This window comes from Periophthalmus magnuspinnatus, chromosome 14 (genome assembly GCF_009829125.3).
Source record: "Periophthalmus magnuspinnatus isolate fPerMag1 chromosome 14, fPerMag1.2.pri, whole genome shotgun sequence".
Classification (NCBI taxonomy): domain Eukaryota; kingdom Metazoa; phylum Chordata; class Actinopteri; order Gobiiformes; family Gobiidae; genus Periophthalmus; species Periophthalmus magnuspinnatus.
Genome location: NC_047139.1, coordinates 24,525,561 through 24,545,307, shown reverse-complemented (window position 1 = coordinate 24,545,307; position 19,747 = coordinate 24,525,561). Strand labels below are relative to the sequence as shown.

The 19,747-nt window shown below is 38.6% G+C and overlaps 2 protein-coding genes and 3 non-coding genes across 8 annotated transcripts in view; 4 read left to right on the top strand and 1 right to left on the bottom strand.

Annotated features, from left to right (window-relative positions):
- Positions 1-14,889, top strand: part of abr (ABR activator of RhoGEF and GTPase) — a 124,975-nt gene extending 110,086 nt beyond the window's left edge. For all 4 annotated transcript variants that reach the window (XM_033977865.2, XM_033977866.2, XM_033977867.2 and 1 more), the window contains 7 exons: positions 8,975-9,034; positions 9,378-9,487; positions 9,573-9,712; positions 10,470-10,604; positions 10,768-10,873; positions 10,951-11,104; positions 13,707-14,889. In XM_033977865.2, coding sequence (XP_033833756.1) covers positions 8,975-9,034; positions 9,378-9,487; positions 9,573-9,712; positions 10,470-10,604; positions 10,768-10,873; positions 10,951-11,104; positions 13,707-13,796 — 795 coding nt within the window. In that variant the 3' untranslated portion in view covers positions 13,797-14,889. The remainder of the gene's footprint in view (positions 1-8,974; positions 9,035-9,377; positions 9,488-9,572; positions 9,713-10,469; positions 10,605-10,767; positions 10,874-10,950; positions 11,105-13,706) is intronic.
- trnav-aac (transfer RNA valine (anticodon AAC)) lies at positions 5,255-5,327 on the top strand. Its single transcript has one exon. It is a non-coding gene; the product is annotated as a tRNA-Val (tRNA).
- Positions 8,719-8,791, top strand: trnav-aac (transfer RNA valine (anticodon AAC)). Its single transcript has one exon. It is a non-coding gene; the product is annotated as a tRNA-Val (tRNA).
- On the top strand, positions 12,559-12,631 carry trnav-cac (transfer RNA valine (anticodon CAC)). Its single transcript has one exon. It is a non-coding gene; the product is annotated as a tRNA-Val (tRNA).
- A 225-nt stretch (positions 14,890-15,114) lies between the features above and the next one.
- Positions 15,115-16,833, bottom strand: timm22 (translocase of inner mitochondrial membrane 22 homolog (yeast)). The gene is made up of 4 exons (XM_033977896.2): positions 16,546-16,833; positions 16,184-16,380; positions 15,920-15,992; positions 15,115-15,844 (listed from the first exon to the last, which is right to left on the bottom strand). Exons 1-4 carry the CDS (start codon positions 16,805-16,807, stop codon positions 15,768-15,770), a joined length of 609 nt encoding a protein of 202 aa, XP_033833787.1. The 5' UTR covers positions 16,808-16,833; the 3' UTR covers positions 15,115-15,767.
- Positions 16,834-19,747: the final 2,914 nt, after the last annotated feature.

Genomic DNA, 19,747 nt, shown 5'->3' with positions numbered 1-19,747 from the left:
ATGTCATAGGAGTGTAGTTCTTCAGCTCTGCTTGGACCGTATAAGGAAGCTCCCTCTCCTGGTCACTTCAGGTATCACAGTCTGATTGTGTTGATCTGGTGCCCCCTCGACATTTCCACCAAAGGTATTTTTCCTTGTGCTAATTAGCTGTCACTTTATCCCATAGAGGCTGTTAGCACATGTGTCTGGAACATTTGCATTGTCTCATACGCAGTTAGGCTTACACATGTTAGCATGTGGCCAATTAGGCTTTGTGTGGGTAATATGCTGGACATTCAACTCTGCTGTTTTTGTATTTGCTATTAGAGCATGAAGAAGCAGGGGACTCATATTATTAGAGCATTAGCGGGTTAGTTCTTTGTATGGCTTGAGTCAATAGCTGACCAATTGCTTTATACAAAATGACTATAGAAAAATGTGCTGCTTTGTCTCTGGTCTGTTTGGTGAAAATGTGGTCTAATCATGCTCCAGTTCCAGACATTATTATGATATTTTCAGAACCGCAATTTGAATGCCTCTGCTCCTAGCCTACTCTTTTTTATCATCTGTTTTGGTCTATTATGGAATTATAAAGGAGCTGTAGTTTACCAGAAGTTGTATTGGCAAAAATGGTGTTATAAGGACAATGGTTAATATGTTCATACTGAAAAAGATTGATCTAACAAAATCATATCTGTGTTAATCCTTTAATGTAAATTTAATGAAGTAACCTTTGCGGCAGTACTGATATTGTCGCCTCATGTTGGTAAATCTTATGACAGTAGAGGGATTTGAACTGTGCTTCTGCAGGTTTGTGACTCATATGTGGGGGCTGCTTTCCTTCAGCTGCAGATTTGAGGTGAAACTCTGTGTAAAGAAAGTCCACGTGACTGCGTCGCTCGAACAGCTAAAAGTGTGGAGATGTAATAGTGCTGTCCTGGTTCATGGGTATTCAGCAGCTCTTCATCACAAATGCTTGGCCAGCGTTTGTGTTCATTCTTATGCAGGACAAACAGGAGGCCCGGTAAAGGGCAAAGTATCCAACAGGCTGAAATGTGACTTGACCTTTGCTTAGGCGCTTTACATTATTCAGCAGAAGCTCAGGAGAGATGACCACTGAGACATGTGGGATAAAACCAGGGATTAAGGATTAATTCGTGAGATTGGCTGCGGTGACCCTGGCTACTTCTGTATTGATTTAAACTGACACAAGTCTTATATGTCCAAGAATGTAATCAAGAAGCATGCGTGCCTTTGAAATCCCTGTACAGTAGTGTTCGCTCACTGTGAAGCACCCATTCATCCATTTTGAATGAGGCTTTGATGGCTTGTTTTATGAGTAAACTCATGTAGCAGTTTCTCTGCTCTCTGCTGCCCTTAGATATTATCAGCTCCCTTTACAAGACTCCCTTATTTCTGCTGCCACTGAAAGTCTGTTTGTAAAGTCACTCTGATGAAGGACACACTTTGATGTGCTCCAACACTATTTTAAATGTATCTTTTATAAAAATACAGAAAATATACAGCTGTCTAAATGTTTAAAAGAAGAGTAGATGAGAACTTATTAAACTTTGGCAGACAACATTTTGGCTTGACTTTTTCAACAATGAGATTACTCTTTTTTTTGTTTTCTATTTTGTGAAGTATCTGTTGATGTAACAGTCCTGACATTGCATAGAAAACTGAGCTATGTTAGAGCACCCAAATTGCCAAAAACATGTTGTTATAACTGCCGTGTTATTGCCCATAAACATTTTATGACTTGAAGCCTTTTGCAATTTCCATGCTACATATGCATATTTATTGTGATGTTGTACTATTAAACAGATGTTATTAATTTCATGGAAATAGGAAGTATAATATTCCTCATTAAGAGAGAAGGCAGACTTGGGGCCATGTTTTCTCATGTGTTTGTGTACGTGCTGGTGGCGTGTTATTTACAAGCTGCACAGAGGAATGCCTTATGATGTGGCACTGCACTGACACACTCCAGGGATTTGTCTTCATCTGCTCGGCCCAAAGCATCCTCTAATTAAGACACACTGTGAAGAGATGTGAGGTAGTGAAAGTGCACCGTAGGGAGGGGCCAGACCAGAACGCTAATTAAACCCCGAGCGCACATAATGAATTGTGCCCAACCAGAGAACAATAGGTGATTACACTATAGATGTTGTGGACAATATGTTCATTTGACCTGTTTTAGTTTCCTTTTATTCACATTTTAATATTTCCAGAAAGGACAAAGGAGGCACAATAAAAGGAATGCTCCACCCCAACCAGGCCTGTCACCATAATTAAAAAATGATCAATGAAACAATCATTTTTGGGCATGTCTGGGAGTCCCTGCTTAGACTGCCCCCGCGACCCGGCACTGGATAAGTGGAAGAAAATGGATGGATGGAGTATTTATTGTGGGTACTTTTTCTTTGTACCAGTGGGAAACCTTTTGTTATTTGTGCATGTAAAATTTTAGCAGTGTTGCCGTAAACATCATCACAACAAAGTCCTACATGCTGCCGGCCCCTCTTGTGGCTAAGCGCAGATCACACTAGTGAACTGCGGATTTTTTTTCATTTGTGCCAAAATGGCTACACATCACTGCCAAATCCTCCGTGTATTACTGGTTAAGAAAATAAAATTTGAGAACGAAGTAAGTACAGAGCAGTGGGAAATACCAGTGGCAGTGAAAACGGGATTAGATGAAAGCAATGACGTCTGATTCATGCAGGTCTGAGTAATGTTTATACTCCTGTAATCAACTCTAAATACAAGTTTGATTGGGAAAATGAGAAGGGACTAACTATTGCATTGAAAATCTCAACTATAAAGAATTTTACCTTGATTAGTACAGACGAGCTATTAAGGTCCATCCCATTGTCTGCCTAAAATGCCAGCAGCTCCCCTAATGGCTTTTTATATAGGCCACATAAATCTACGCCTGTCTTGAACTGGAGGGCACAACCTGTTATTGGCCCCCATTCATCCTCCGGCGGGATCACGGATTGGCTAATGAGTTTTGGGAGGGTGAGTGTGATACCCGTGGTGACCCCCTCCCCATTGAAACTGGCCCCTAACCCTCCAGCTGTAGAGCAGACAATGAGATAGCAGTCATGTAATTACAGGTGGGGGTTCTATGGCCATTCACACTCTACGTGCTTGCATGATAGTCAGATATGGTAGAGGATACTCAGATTAGCAATAAAACATCTGGATTATGCTTGGGTGTCTGGCTGCTGTCTTGGCCATATTGACTTTTTTGAGCCCAAGCCCCTACAGGGCATGGGGCCTATTGCTTTCCCAACGATGAGTGCATGGGCAAAGCCCATGGATACCCTTAGGGCATGCCTGGTCGGCCGAGTGCGAGGGGCGTTCGATGCCACTTGCCGCTTTAATCATGTTTTTATAATTGTTTGAAAAAAGATCGACTATAGTTGGTATATGCATTGTTTTCAGAATTATAAAAATTAGGATTATTGCCATAGTGATTAACAAAATATGAAGTCTTTTGAATGGGGGAAAAACTCCTTAAAATGTTGCATATATGTGAACAGCTGAAACTCATGTATACTTTGTTCTGTTAATGTTGCATGACAGCAGAGGGGCCATGTTTTGATGGATGTTTTGGTCTGCTTGCTCCGCTTGCTCCCATAGTAAACACAAAGTCCTAACTGTACGTAATAGATTGATGCAAAGAGGTATTGTTGATTACGTGGATCACATTTATCTACTGTAGCTCATGAAATGATCTCACCAGAAGTACACAACAACATTATACATCTGCAGACTTGTGTATGAAGGTATGATCTAATGTGTTACAAATGATCCGGCCTGATCTGTGGAGTGAGGTAATGTTACCTTCATACACGAGTGCCAGTGGAGACTGGGGCAGAAATCGTAAGCTTTATCTGATGAAAGGAAAACAAATAAAGATTTAAATCTAAAGATGACCTGATGTGAGACTTTTACTGCACCAGATTACAAGTGTTTTATTAACCTTAAAAAAACATCCATTCTTACTATGAACCGGGTCCCCTCTTCTCAGATCTAATCTGTAACTTGTCCTGGTGGAGTCATTTGCTTGTCTCCATGCAGATGGATACATTCAATGCCATATTGTGGAATCATGATTTAGTGTTGTAATTGTACACACGTGTATCTGGTTTGTATGGTTTAAGTAAGGACTTTGATATTAGCAAATGCAGGGATTCTTGTGTGAATGTATCTGCAGACTTTATGGTCTCTGTAGGATTTCCCCCCCCCCTGCTTTTAACCCATCCTTGGTGAAGTTCTTTTGTTTTCGGTTGCAGTTCTAAATGAAAATACCAATTCCAGTCGCTGCTACTTTGTTCCATTTCAGCTGTAAACTTCAGGACAGCTCAGATTTGGTCCGCTTTAGTGCTCTCGCTCACCACCGCTGCAGGGAGAATTGTGTTGCATAAGAGTAACTGTTTACAACCACTACAAAAGAAACTGGACCTCTCTGCCAATCACATCTCTCTGTCTCCTGTAAGCCCTTTCTGATTGGCTAAGACCAGGAAGTCAGTAAGACAAGTCAACATGGCAACACTCAACTTCAGACCCTCACATGGCCCCAGTGACATCCACAGCTGTGGAGGGTACACAACGCTTGACTAACGCATATATCAGCATTAAGCAGCTAAAAATAACTTGTGTTGGTCATAGGCCTGAGGTGCTGGAGCATTTTTAGCAGGCTGCTGTAATCCTGATGATAACAGAAAATCACTGTGCAGTTTGAGTCTCATTAAAAGACTTGTAAGACTCCATGGAGCTGAATGAATTTTTAATCAGACTAACAGCCGCAGCAGTTGACACAGATTTGAATTACTTTGCCAAAATTGCTGCATCATAAGATTTTAGAAGGCCTGTAATAGTGTGAAGAATCTGCTGGTTAACTAGTAAAGCTTGACTCTATTTTAAACTACATTTTTGACTGTTTATATTGCAGAACAACCTAAATTCACTGTTATTCTCTGATGAACATGGATGTTGAAGGACAGATGCAAAACTAATATGTTCCATATTTGCAGAATAATTAGCGTACATAATTAAATGCTATGCCTGTAGTTAAACTTAAGAATAATATTTATTTATTTCCTTACTCTAAATGAATGGGAATGTGCTAGCTGCTAAACATAGTTGTGGAAAGTTGCGCTAAGTATTATGTAACATGTTGTAGACCTTTGACCGTCCAACTGTTGTCTGAGTCAAGTGTGCCAGGATTATGTGTGAGCCATGGGGTGGCTAAGGGCAGCCAGTTCCTGTAGTGTAGTGGTTATCACATTCGCCTAACACGCGAAAGGTCCTCGGTTCGAAACCGGGCAGGAACAGCACTTTTGTGTGTTGACAACATTGTGTTACTGGGGATGTAGCTGCTTAATGTCTATTTAGAACCTATTTACAGGGGATTTTTTCATCAGTCTTGTGTAGAAATAATTGGTTGGGTTGATGGAAGTCACAATGTCATATTAAATGATCAATTATTAATTAATTTAGTGTTTTGCATATTGTAAGAAGAAACATCACAGTTTCACTATTATTCACTTTTCTTGACCTGATGACCAAACAACAGTGAAAACTAGGGGCAGCACTTTAGATTTAGGGTTACTTTTTTGGATTATACATGGGATGGAAATTACATAATTTTGATTTTAAAATTATCCTTTGTTATTTGTTAGTTATTTTGTCTTGACCTCTCGTGACCTCCTTCTTGACCTCAGGTTTCAGTTCATGCAAGGAATCTCTCCCCCTAGACACTTTGAGGTTGTGTAAAAACTGCTACAGCTTAACTTTTCTTCTATGTCCCCGGGCACATCACAGTCTGTATTTGATCCTGTGCACATGATACTGCAAACTGTACCAATGACGTACATCTAGAGCAGAAAGAGATACACAAGTGAACCTTCTGTTTCCTTTCATTCTATTAATGGACTACACTAGATCATCTGAGGGCCACATGTTTTTGCTGGCGGAGAGCGAGGACAAGGTTATATGTGCGTAAGCATAAAGCGGTCAGGTTTAGTAGGCTATAAATGGAAAGTAACGGGGCTTTTTCAGCTGAGCCCACAACACTAGCTTCATTTGCGTCTCTTTGAAAATATAACACTTAGGGGGAATTAGGGGTGGGTGATATGGAAAGAAAAATCACATCACTATAATTGAAATCAGAATTTTGACTTTATTCCTATTCATGTTAGTATCTTTTTACCTGCAATTAAGGGGTATCTAAACCAATCTATTGCTTCAGAGAGTTCATACTTCACTATGATTGGTTGACCATAGAGCTGCATTAAATATAAAAGCACTTAATTAATACGACTATTTATAGCATATTTTCAGGATGAAATTCTATTTATTTATTTACATCTTTAAATATAGTCAATCCTCCAGCTAAGGTAGTCCTCACCAAGTCTAGTTTAAGATCTGGAGATGAGTCCCCTGAGCACTGTGGCGCTCCCAGCTCCTGACAGGTTGTTCCAGCGGCATTGAAGGATGGGTCAAATGCAGAGTACAAATTTCCCTTTGGGGAGAGTAAAGTGTACCATAACTTTAACCTCAATTCATCAACAGTTCAAATTATTTCCACAATGGCCGGAGGATGTCTTTACTAAACCACAAGCCTTTTTACTTTAATATCCTCCTAGACCATACAGGACACGCTCATCTGGTCTTGATCCCATCTAAGCATTCCTGGAACTGTAGGCCAAAAAAGGAAATTGGTCATTGTCTGATATCTCTTTGAAATGGGATGAAAGATGGACCAAAACATAGCTTTGTTTCCTGGAGATGTGGAAATCATAAAAAGACCAGGGTTAGGTATTTTGTGGCAATAAATCACTCTTTTTGTATGTATCACTATTCTTGAATTTGAGCCTGCCAAAAAGGGCAAATGTTTAATTTATCTTAGAGAAGTTCATCAATTAATTCATTAATTATTTCGTCTAGTTTAAACTGCTTGGTCCAATATTGGCAAGAATAGCAGGATCAGCAGTGTTCAAAAAAAGGGACAATTGTTTGTTTTTTTGGTGTTTTGATCAAATCCTGAATTCCCAATTTTGTAAATAAATTGTATGTAAATTCAAAGATGAGGCTGTACTCGTTCAACTTAAAGAGGGATCGTTCATTAGTATGTGTGTGCTAGAGATGAAGAATACTGTTTACAAAGCTATATCTCTCTTTACTGTGTGTGTATTTAGACAGCATTCATAACTACTTTCCTGACCTGCCAGATATCACCAGTCTTGCTCTACCTGCTACTGCAGACCGCTGCGCTCTGTACTCAGCTGCCGTTCTGAATTAGACTTCAAATCTGCTTTAGTTCAACCTACCACCTGCCTGCGCGATATCATACAACCCCAACTAACCTTTCTGTAACGCTATAGCCTGTTATCATTGTCATTATATACAACATGGCTTCACATGGCATCACAATATTCAGAATGAACATAGTTTAAAAATGAGCTCTAGGACAGGTCAGATTGCAGTTTGATATCACTGTAATAACTGGGCCAATCCACAAGAAACAAAAACTGGTATAAAGTTCAACAAAAGTGAAATTCTGTTTTTACAATAAATTCTGATGCCAGTTGGTGTCATTATTCACCCCTAAAGACGTGATTGTTGACAGTTGAAAGCACTTAAAACCCTATATGAATGAAGGAAATATGGCAAGTTTGTGGAGCTCAGGAGGTTCAACATTTCTGGAGAGTACGCTTTGAATATTTTTTCCAGAAACAGTAACCCCCCCCATAGTTATATAGGCCCCTGCCCTCATCTGAAATTATGAGATTATCAAGTTCTAGATCGTAAACCTAACCAATTTGCTCAAGTGCTAATGTAATAAGACCTGATTTCCAAGTAAAAGGAACAAGACAGAAAAGACCAAGCATATTTTAATAAAGGCAGGCTACAGTTCTGAGAGGGTCAGTGAGTGTACCACATCCTTTTTGTTTTTACAACCCTATATGAGCACATTCATTTTTAATCAGGTTTTTGGGAAATTGGCTAAAAGGACATTAGTGGGGAGGGGGACACATTTTGGGGTTACACAAGGCATCTTCTCGGCAGGCGCTGGATTCAATTGTGGCATTTACCTGTCCCCTGTTCTTGAACCCAAATCCTGCTGGGAGCGAGCAGACCTTCAGAAGAATGTGCGAAAGTGTTGCCAAATGGATTTTTTACGAGGTAATGAAATACGCTCCCGGAGAACTTTTAATGGCTGCTGACAATAAGAGAAGTGTGCTGCTCTTGTGCCTAGCCAACAATCATTATCATTGTCTAAGTTCATCACTACGGAGAATGATAAAACTAAAACAGACAATAAAAAAGACATTAGCAGTTGGGATGAGAGAGCCTACTTAAAACAACAGCAAGATCCATCTATCAGTGAGCATCATGGGAAGAAATGTGTGAGTTAATCTTATGAGGGTACATTAGCGGTAGCAGTCATTCTGAAGTAGTCTTAATTGTAATCGTAGTAGTAAACTTGCACGTCCTGCAAACTGTTCTAGACTTTGATCTGACCTAGAGGTTAGAAAATGTGCTGCTCTAAGGTGAAGTCTACCTACAGGAAGCATAATGTTTACCCCTTCACACTCTTAATGCTCTGCTTATGCAAGAAGCACAGGCTGCAGTGTACAAGTGTCTACAGTGTTTCATTTGTCAGTATGCTTGATGCAACAGTGATGGACCTGGGAGAGAGAGCGGGGATGTGAGTGTCCAGTTCCTGTAGTGTAGTGGTTATCACATTCGCCTAACACGCTAAAGGTCCTCGGTTCGAAACCGGGCAGGAACAGCCAGTTTTCCTCTGAGAAAAGACCACTATTGGGTATAAGAGTCTGCTCATGTAGAGACTGTTACAATGCAACTGCACAAACTAAAGATCTGATAAACCAGGGTAATGTGGAAAATGTGCTTCAGGTTTGAACTTTCCCATAGAATTAAAATATCAGCTTTGTTCTCTTTTTTTGTTTTTCAGCTCGATCCCCAGACGGTACAGTCCAAGAACTGGCACATGGATGTCATAGAGATGAATGGGGTAAGAAAGAACTTCAATAACTTACAATGTATTCACTTGTGTAAATGATTCCCAAGAGAGAATTATTTAGCTACATAAAAAATAAAAATCAGATTAACACTAACAATCATTAGATCACAAAAGCCTTGTGAATTAATTCTTTACTAAATTTGACACCCCAGCCCCTTCCATGTTTGCTTTGCTGTTCTAAACCAGTTTAAATGTTGTAGTGAGTTATAAATTCAGGCCAAAAAGCAAAAATATATAATTGACTAACTAAATTATCATTTTCATTCTTCAAGAGGCTGCAGAGTTCAGCCGCTCACTGGCTCCTCTGTAATGTTCTATTTTTATGAATCAACAGATCAAAGTGGAATTTTCCATGAAGTTTACAAGTCGAGACCTCAGTTTGAAGAGAACGCCCTCCAAAAAACAGAGTGGGGTGTTTGGAGTCAAAATCAACGTAGTGACAAAGTAAGTGCATCTTTCAGGCACCAGCCTGCAGTGTCATTTGTGTTCAGTGAATGTGACAGTGGTTTAACAGTGCATCTCTCCACAGGCGTGAACGCTCCAAAGTGCCTTACATCGTCCGACAGTGCATTGAGGAGGTGGAGAAGAGGGGCATTGACGAAGTGGGGATCTACAGGATCTCAGGGGTGGCCACAGACATCCAGGCTCTCAAACTGGCCTTTGATACAAGTAAGTGCTTGTGCACTGCTTCTCCAATACCAATATGCAATATAGCCTGCACAAGATAAGTTATTTCTGTTTTTTGCTTCATCAAAGTATTTATGTGTTTAAAGGGCACTTCATGATATAAAAGATACTACAAGCAATCACAATAGTGAAGTTTAGACCACTGTTGAAGTTAAATCCAAATCTGTAAATTCCATTCATTATCCAGGGGAACCCAAACTGAAGTCTGCACATGCTACACTTGGCACGGAACACGCTAGACCCCTAAGCCTCCCTCCTCTGCGTGTAGTGCTTCCTCACTCAGTTCTTATAGTGTAGTGGTTATCACGTTTGCCTCACACCGTGCGAGAACAGTTGTTTTCCATTTATGAAACTGTGCGAGAACAGTTGTTTTCCATTTATATATTTTTCTACTTCTCTTTGAATCTGCATCTTCTGCAAACAAAAAAGGAATAATAACAATGCATTATATAGCAATTGTGTATTTTTTATATTATAAATAATATTGGGCCTTACACAAAGCCTTATGGGGCTCTAAATTTTATACCCACACTTCAGTTTGTCTAAATTGTTGCCAATTTTATTTATTCATATCCTATGGTCTATGACATAAAAACTCTTTTTAAAGTAATAAATATACCAGCTACATAGGACTTCGACTGTATACATTTTGTATTATTCCAAAAAAAGTAAGCACTATGGTGCTCTGTGCCTGTACTGTGTACCTGTTTGTTTCTAAGGATTGTGTTTATTCATGTAGATACCAAAGACATCTTGATGATGCTGAGCGACATGGACATAAATGCCATTGCTGGGACACTGAAGCTGTACTTCAGGGAGTTGCCTGAACCTCTGCTCACTGACCGCTTCTACCGTGCCTTCATGGAGGGCATAGGTATGTATGACCTTTGAGCCCAGAAACATAAATCTGACCAATGAAGTGTGTGCTACAGGGTCACTGAGACATATAGCAGTTTTACCATCTGAGAGTGAAAAACGCTGATGTTGAAAAGCTGTGATGGTATTTGTGTCTGACATGTGTTTCCTGTCTCGTGCAGCTCTTTCAGATCCAGCTGCCAAGGAGAACTGTATGATGCACCTCCTCCGTTCTCTGCCCGACCCCAACCTCATGACCTTCCTTATTCTGCTGGAGCATCTCAAACGGTACTGGACACAGCAGAGGAATCATGATGTTCTGTGAAATCATATTTTGTAACTTTAACTTAATTTTATTTCTGCAGTGTGGCCGAGAAGGAGCCTATAAATAAGATGTCTCTCCATAATCTGGCCACTGTGTTCGGCCCCACACTGCTCAGGCCCTCTGAGTCTGAGAGCAGCAAGGGACAGCACATCACCTCGGCCTCAGACATCTGGTCACATGACGTCATGGCCCAGGTAACACTCCCAAGTTTCATTATATACAACACAGCAATAGTTTTCAGAGAAAGACAACTAGCATCACTGTATATAAACAATTTTAGCCCATATAACAATCTGTCTTATATTATACAGCGTGTATAGGAGAGGTAATAAACAGAAATGAAAAGCAACAGCAAACAACAGAAAAAACAGAAGGTTTTACAACACATACATTAGAAACAAGGCCAATGATACGGGTGTCCCACAAGGCTCTGTCCTTGGGCCATTGCTTTTTACAATTTATATAAACAATCTCCCTTCAGTATGTGGTGATGTGGACATACAAATGTATGCGGACGATACCGTTGTTTATGTACATGGGAGTGAAGCGACCAGTGTGGCAAAAAAACTAAGTGAATGTTATGGAAAACATCTCACACTGGCTACAATGTGCTTCTCTCTTCTGCTCTCTTCTCGTTCTGGATCCAATCTTTAGTTTTAAAAAACATGTTAAAAAAGTTTCTAATACTTTAAAATATAGTCTGTCTGTGTTTAGGCACATTCGAAAAAAATTTACCAATGATGCTGCAAAAGTGTATCTCGATGCAATAATTATTTCACATATTAACTATTGTATATCTTGTTGGTCTCAAGCAAGTGAGACAACAACAAAACCTTTTAAGTCCTTATATAATCAAGCTGTTAAGATACTGGACAAAAAAGCCACTGCGATATCATCATTGTCCCATATTTGCACAACATAACATGTTAAACTTTGACAATTTAATTACCTTTTCAAATGTGCGATTAGCTTTTAGAATCTTAAATAACGCAGCGCCTCCTCCAATGAAAAAAATTGTGCAGCTCTGCTCTGAACAGTCAGGACCTCCAGGTTCACTAGTCAATGACTGTAGATTACCTAAACAGACCTCAGCCTTCGCACAGACAGCTTTTTCTTTCAAAGCCATCAAAGAATGGAACAAACTGCCACAAAGTCTGAAACTTTCCTCTGACATGAAAAACTTTTCATTTAATGTTAAGAAATTATTATTAGAGAATCAGCAGTGTCAGCATTAACCATGGTAATTGGTATGATATAGTTTTAGTGAGATTTTATTGTAAAATTTTATTGTACAATAATTAGTCATTTGTAGTGTGTGAGTGTGTATTAATTATATTGCTTACATTTTATATTGTATTTCTCACCTGCTCAAGGACGACAGATGGAAACTAACTTCAGCTATAGTCTGGTGTAAAGCATCTTTAATGTTTTTGCACATTGTCCCTGTCAAATAAACTAATAAAGAAAAGAAAGAAAAAGAAAATTGTTGGAAAATACATTCGCTCTTCCTCTTGAATCTACCAAATCTTTTGCTTGTCTTCAATCCTCAGGCCAAGGGAAAGCCAACAAACTTATTGATAGCATTGTTGAAGTGCTAGGTTACATGCTAGCTTTATGACGAAGGGTGGAGGAAGGGCTACTCTATCTAGTTCTCGTAGTGTAGTGGTTATCACGTTCGCCTCACACGCGAAAGGTCCCCGGTTCGAAACCGGGCGAGAACATTTGTTTTGGCTTGCATAACTATTAATTATAGAAGTCCATAGTTCTTAGACAGCACCCAGAAGTGCTTAGAATAGTGACACAAATCCGTACATATAAATGTATTATCCTACATCCAACATGCCCTGAATACTGATTACCTGAAAATGCAGGTCTTTCCAATCCTTTAAAAGCGTAGATGTTAAGGTTTGTAATTACTTTGTAATATGTAACATCAAACATATTTTCCAAAATGGAAAATAACCATAAAAATAACAAATCAAAATTAGCTTAATGTTTTAACTCCCTTTATTATAAAAAAAATAAATAAAATGCTCCCACGGTTCTCAATGACCCATGTCCCTGCAGCCCTCTCTCCCAGCTGTATTTAGGCTGCTGTCTCTCTGTTCATCTGCTCAGATATGCATTTCCTGTGTAAACATGACTTTTCATGGGAAGAGTAAACAGCATCCGGTCTAAATCATTATAAAACCGTATTAGGAATTTGTGTTATATACAGCATGTGGGATTAGCTTTAAATCAATATTGGTTTATATTTTAAACAGTGTACTTTCAGATGGTACTCATTGAGCACAATATAAATAATTATCTTTCATTTGATGAACATTCATCTTATTTTAATGAGACCACTTCAATCTACAGAGAAGTTTTTGTGTAATTTGCCTAAACATCACCTAGCTGACACAAAACTTATAACGATAACTTTTTATTCTGTTCGTGTGTGTATGTATATATATATATATATATATATATATATATATATATATATATATATATATATATATATATATATATATATATATATATATATATATATATATATGAGATAAACCAAGATGATCTTATGAGTTTTTAGGGCTACCTGGTTTTAGCTGCATGTGTGTATTGGACAGAACAAAGAAGGGAGAAACTAACAAAATACATATATAATGACTTTTTTCATAAAAGTGCAATTTCTTCAGAAAGTTATGTAATTGTATTACTACACGCTTCTGAATCCATGTTGCATGCATGTTTTAATACATTTTACACACAGGAGTTATGGAAACGTATTAAATGTATTTTCTTGTTTTTTAGGTCCAGGTGCTACTGTATTACCTCCAGCATCCGCCCATCTCCTTCTCTGAGCTGAAACGCAACACACTTTACTTTTCCACTGATGTGTAATTCAACCACAACCACCTGTTTCCTGTAGAGGGCAGCATTTGTGGACGAGAAAGAGATGGAGTAGAGCTGCAGGACAAAGCTCTCCTCCACAATGTACAGATCCCCTCCAGGTCCACACCAAGATGTGGCAGAAGACACACATTTTCTATGGTCTCCTGTTTGTAAATGTGAGGACACCAAGGGCATTCTGGGACCACAGTGTAAACTTTTCACAAAAATTTGCTCTTTTAAGACTGAGACCTCTGGTGTTTTTCTGTTCAGATGCATTCCAGAGTAATATTCATGTTTTTAATTATGTTTCCCCATCTGAGTTTGTGCATGTGGAGGAAGTGTGAGTGACAATATGGATGTACACTTGCAAGAATGCGTGTCTAAGGACAGGACAGTGGTAATAACTGCTGTTGTTGACATGAGAGCCCCACTGGCCAAATTACCCCTATTTATTTTAAATATATATAATATGTGTGCCTGTACAGTTGTGCAACTAGAGAAATGCTCTAAGGAGTCTGTTTTGAAGTTTATTCAGGTAGTGATGTTCTTTTTTTAGTCTAATCTTTTCATTCACCATGTACATGATTGGTAAGCTGTACTGAAAGGATCACCTGCCAGTTTAATTTTGCAATCACTAAGTAGAGAATGACGGGCACTCTGTGATATGAGGGTTTTGGGAAAATAACACAATGAATGGAACATTTAGCTTTTTCTTGTTGTTGCATTGCAAGCCTGTTCCAAGTGTCTTACTGCACTGGTGTAATCTCTAGGATGGTTGTGTAGTTTCCTTCGTGCATGTTCAGCTTGTCAATTGAGCCAGGCACGGTAACACAAAGGTGGGTTGTCTCTGTGAGGCTGAACCTGTCTGTGCTCTGTAAAAAGCCAACCTTTTTGCTATCAAGCCTGTGACATATCTACCAATACTGTAAGCACTGCTAGATGAGTACTATTTGATATTTTTAATATAAGATTAAAATGAAATAAAAATGTTGTATTTTACTTCCTTTGGGAAGAATTTCAATATACTGTAATATTGAGGCTAAATGTCAATGTGAACTTTCTCCCCTTTTTTAGTAAAAATTAAAGTTACCAAAACACTGTATGACCCGTCTATGTGCATTCATGCTATGGTGTCATTATAAAAAAAAAAAAAAAAAAAAAAGGCCACGTATGGGTCATGTTTTTTTGTTGGGTTTTTTTTGCCAAATAAATGAACAGTGCACCCCCTGGTGACTGTAACTAGTTACAACACAATTACCAAGTGCAGCAACATTTAAACGGCATAGAAGCAACCTTGGCTTTGAAAATGAATGAGATTATTCTTTTTAAATTTATGTTTATTTATATACAAAATCTAACAGTTTTGACTTCTCATGAAGCAAAGGATCACTCTGAAACGACTTCCTTGCCAAGTGGGGCCAGACTTCAGATGGCAAGAAACAATGCTGTCATCTACTGGCCGTTTGTCAGAACTACACGCAGTTCGGCCAACAACAAGGTCATGTGTTCTGAAGGAGCCTAGTTTAAAGTAACTAAACAGTGAAGTCTTTATACAAATAAACTTTAGCCTTACATGAGTATTGTGCGCTGATCCTATTCCATATTTTACCATCTTGCAAAAGAGAGCTTGAGTAAATCATCACTACTACACAGATTTTACTCATCCTTTGGAAAAGGTGTTGGCATATAATCCACATAAAATTTTGAAAACAAATGTTAAAAAAAAACAAAACAAAAAAAAACTTTACATAAATACATCATTTTACACTCTTTCGCAGTCACATAGCATAAATGGAGCATCTGAAAGAGTTCATTCACCAATCCATCCAAAAGAATCACTGTAGAGCAAGTGTTTCATTTCAGATTCCAGACAAGTCTTCATCATTCAATGGAGCAAAGTCTTTTCATCAGATGAACCAGAAATATCTCCTCAACAAATTCTGAGGCAAATCTTGAAATAATGGTCTATTTTGCCAGTCTTTACCGTAAATAATATTCAATGGCAGCAGAAAATGCAGCAAAACCTCCACATCCAAGAACTCCGGCTTTTAACCCAGCTGCAAACACATGTGTACACATAAACAAAAACATGTATCGTAGACAAAGCAAAGTAAATGGTCATTATACCCTACCTCTGAATCCAATGGCTCCCCCAGTTACACATCCACTGTATACAGCGTTCTTCCAGTCTGATACACCTCTGTGCTGCAGAAAAGAAATCATTTTCATTGTGACTTGTGTTCTCTTGATTTTACATTTTATTCAAGATTTAGACATTAGAGGGCGTTATTATACCACAAAAACTATATAAAAAGAAGAATCTATTTATCAATGAGTTGCCTTAAATAGAGGCATTACAGAGTAAGGGTAGAAACACTTTAGGGAAATAAACTTACTGATTCTATGATACACTCAGTACAAGAGAACATTGCTCCAACGATGGCAAAGTTCTTGGCGTAGGACATGCCCCTCTGTCCCATGTCTTTGAGCACTTCCCGTGCTGTTGGTGTTCTTAGAGGGTCTTTTGGGTCGAACCCGACATTAGTGTCGATACCTGCAGTGAAGACTCCAAAGGCACCCCCAAGGACAAAACCTGGAGGTGAAAACAAATGATTACAAGTCAAGATTACGCGTTTCCTGACAGTAGAGACTGGCTCGGCAGGCTAATAGAGTTGTGTTGTGAACCCTCTCCGATTCAGATGCTCCCCCAAAGTTGCACTTTAAGTTAAGCAAAGCCAGAAAATGGACCGTGTGGTACCTCCAACACAAGCCAGGAGAGACTTGAAAGCGCAGCTCTCCATGCCCCTCTCGATCATCTTCTGCTCGTCGGTTTTGGGAGGGACAGGCAGACCTCCCATTACAGCGGGGTTCAGGTCCTTCACGGGCCTCTTCTCCCCGATAAGATGCTCCAGTACCATACTGTACTGGATCTGAGGACCGTTCGCCGCAGAAGCAGCTGATATTGAACTCGATGCATCAGAAGCGGCAGCAGCACTCGCGTTGTCTGTGGAGGCCGCCATGTTTTTCAATGACAGCGGCAGAGAAACCTAACTTACACAAGCGTCCGCACATTCGTTTTATGTTCACCTAAAACTACAAACAAAAGCTTTTAGATTAACTGTGTTAACCTAAAATTGTATTATTGTAATTAAAATATTGTATCCATATGCAGTTATTGGCAGAGCAACTGAATTTTTGACTAACTTTCATCCATCCGCACATTCAACATTACTTTACTAATCATCTAAATATATCTAAATGTATTATCTAAATGATCTATTTAAAAAAAATAATAAAAAAAATAAAAAAAATTCTATCTCGTTCATGTTAAAATTCAATTCAATATTCAATTTTTACTGTAATACTGTAAAACATTGAGAAAGAGACATTTGAACAGACATAAAATGCATTCTGTAATCTTCAAGATAAAAAAAAATAATAAAAATAAAACAATAACAACAACAACAACAACAACAACAACAACAACAACAACAAGAAGAAGAAGAAGAAGAAGAAGAAGAAGAAGAAGAAGAAGAAGAAGAAGAAGAAGAAGAAGAAGAAGAAGAAGAAGAAGAAGAAGAAGAAGAAGAAGAAGAAGAAGAAGAAGAAGAAGAAGAAGAAGAAGAAGAATGTTGTCTTAAAGCAAGCTACTAAAACTACATTTCCCAGAGGTCTGTTCGAGCACTGCGCCAAACTCGCTCCGTCTCGGGCTCCACCTACTGGCCGCAGCACTGGGACCGTCTCCTGAGTCGGTAATGAACACTGAGCAGCATCCACATCAAGAAGCAGCACCGAGACGCCGCAGCGCTGAACAGGTGAGGACTAGGAGCTAATAGCTAATTTCCCGCTTTATTTACGTCTCCTCTTTATTTTTAAATCACTCATCTAATTGCTTGTTTGATTAGCAAAACCTGTCATTAAAGACGTGGTTTATCGTGCAGTGTCTCTAGGAAACCGCGCACACCGCCAAACTGTTCTGACAGCTTACAGAGCTACCACATTTATTTTCCTTTTCCTGTATGTCCTCTAAAGACAACTGTAATCCAATGACAAGTAAATTACACCCAAATCAAATAGTGTACATGGATCTCTCGTGGCATTGGCTGTGATGAAAACGCTTGTGAATTAAATGCGGCTTCGTAGTTTTTAATCTTTTAGCATACATAGTCAAGTACACACGCAGAATAGTCGTGAGTTCAACAGGATGTCTTGCGGTGACTCAGATAGCAAAAATAAAAAAAACCCTCTTGATCAGGGTTTCTCAAACTGTGGTACGTGTATTCTTCTGAAGTTATAATATTGGCCAAGTCAGTTTAGTCAGTTTATTCCATATTCTCTCTTCCTGTTGGCTGCTCTGTGGTTAAAACTAGTAATGTATTGTGTGGTTATGGTTTAGATATGATTGTACTGTAATTTAGACCTTAGTCCTGTTTTAGATCTAAAGCCACATATGTCCTACTTCGTGTAAAAAGTTTGAGAAGTGCCCCAGACATTTTTATTTCTATTCATCATAACAGTAGAAATAATACTAATGCAGTTTACAGTTAGATTTTTTCAGATGCTTTCTTTACTAGTTATGTTTTATTGTGGAAAATGATAAAAAAAAATAATAATAATAATAATAAAAATCTATCAATTAAAGTGCTAGTACTCTTTATAGGCTATGCTTTATACCAGTGGTTGTCAAACATTTCATATCAATTACTTTGCAAGAAAATGTTTAGCCTTCCGAGCACTATCAGATCTAAACCAGGTCTAAACCAGGACTATTAGGCATAAACTTGGACTAAACCGGGTCTAAAATAAGGCCACACAATTACTGTCCTACTTCTAAACAAGGTCTAACCAAACTGTGGATTGATTTGACTCTAAATTCAGCACATAATTGATCTGCAGAGGAATCTGAAGGAGCTCGTGTACCACAGTGTGAGAAACAGTTTTATACCTTACCATGAATGTCTTACAGTGAATATTTCCCTGGGTCACTGCACAGTCAGGTAGGTTTTCTTTGGAGTCTTCATTGCACTGCTAGCACTTTCTCTTCACATGATCAGCAAGCATTTGTTCCTCATTAGCTCTGTGCCACGTGAAGCTACAGGACTCAGTCATTTTAATCATTTGCAAGTGTTTGTTATTTACATGTTATGGGTCTTTAAATGTTTCATTATGGCACTTAGGCCTGACTAAGCTTCTGTGAACTGCTGCCACATTAGCAATCACTTGTTAACTCTGCAGAAATACTGGACCACTGCTATGTCTTGGAATATAATGAAAAGTGGGTGGGACATATATCGTAAAATTGATAAAATTGCATTTGTTGTTCTGGAGATATGCAAAATTACATTATCAAGTGTAGTAAAATGAACAAAAAAGTCTAGTGTAGTCTTCCAAACAAGGGTATGATATTGTTTAGTTTGTTTTTTTTGGTTAATTTTATTGTAAATTGTAAATGGTCACATTTTATATATTGCTTTTCCACCTTCAAGGCACTCAAGGCATCTTTACATCAAAGAGCCATTCACCACACTCATCATTCACAGCCACTTTCATTCACCAGTGTGCGCAGACATTCAAACCTCCAACCTTCAGATCAGTGGACACTCTACTAAGTGAGCTACTGTCTGCCATTGTGCATTTTTGTTTAGCTTGATGCTGGAATGTCAACCAAGACATCTACAGGCACATTTTAGCACATTCCTGATTCACTAGTCAAATATCATCTGAATATTGTTATCAAGCTAATACAAAACAATAAGATTTTGTCAATATCGCCCATCCCTATAATGAAAAGTGAACCTTTTTTTGTTTTAAAAGCCATCAAACATAAACCTAGTCAGTGACCATGTAGAATCTATAATGTTACATAATGCGCCCTTTTTCTCATGGTTAACCATCCAAAAAAGACTTATGGTGTGAAGTGTACATTGCTGGCTCCAGGCTGTCCTAGACACAGATCACAG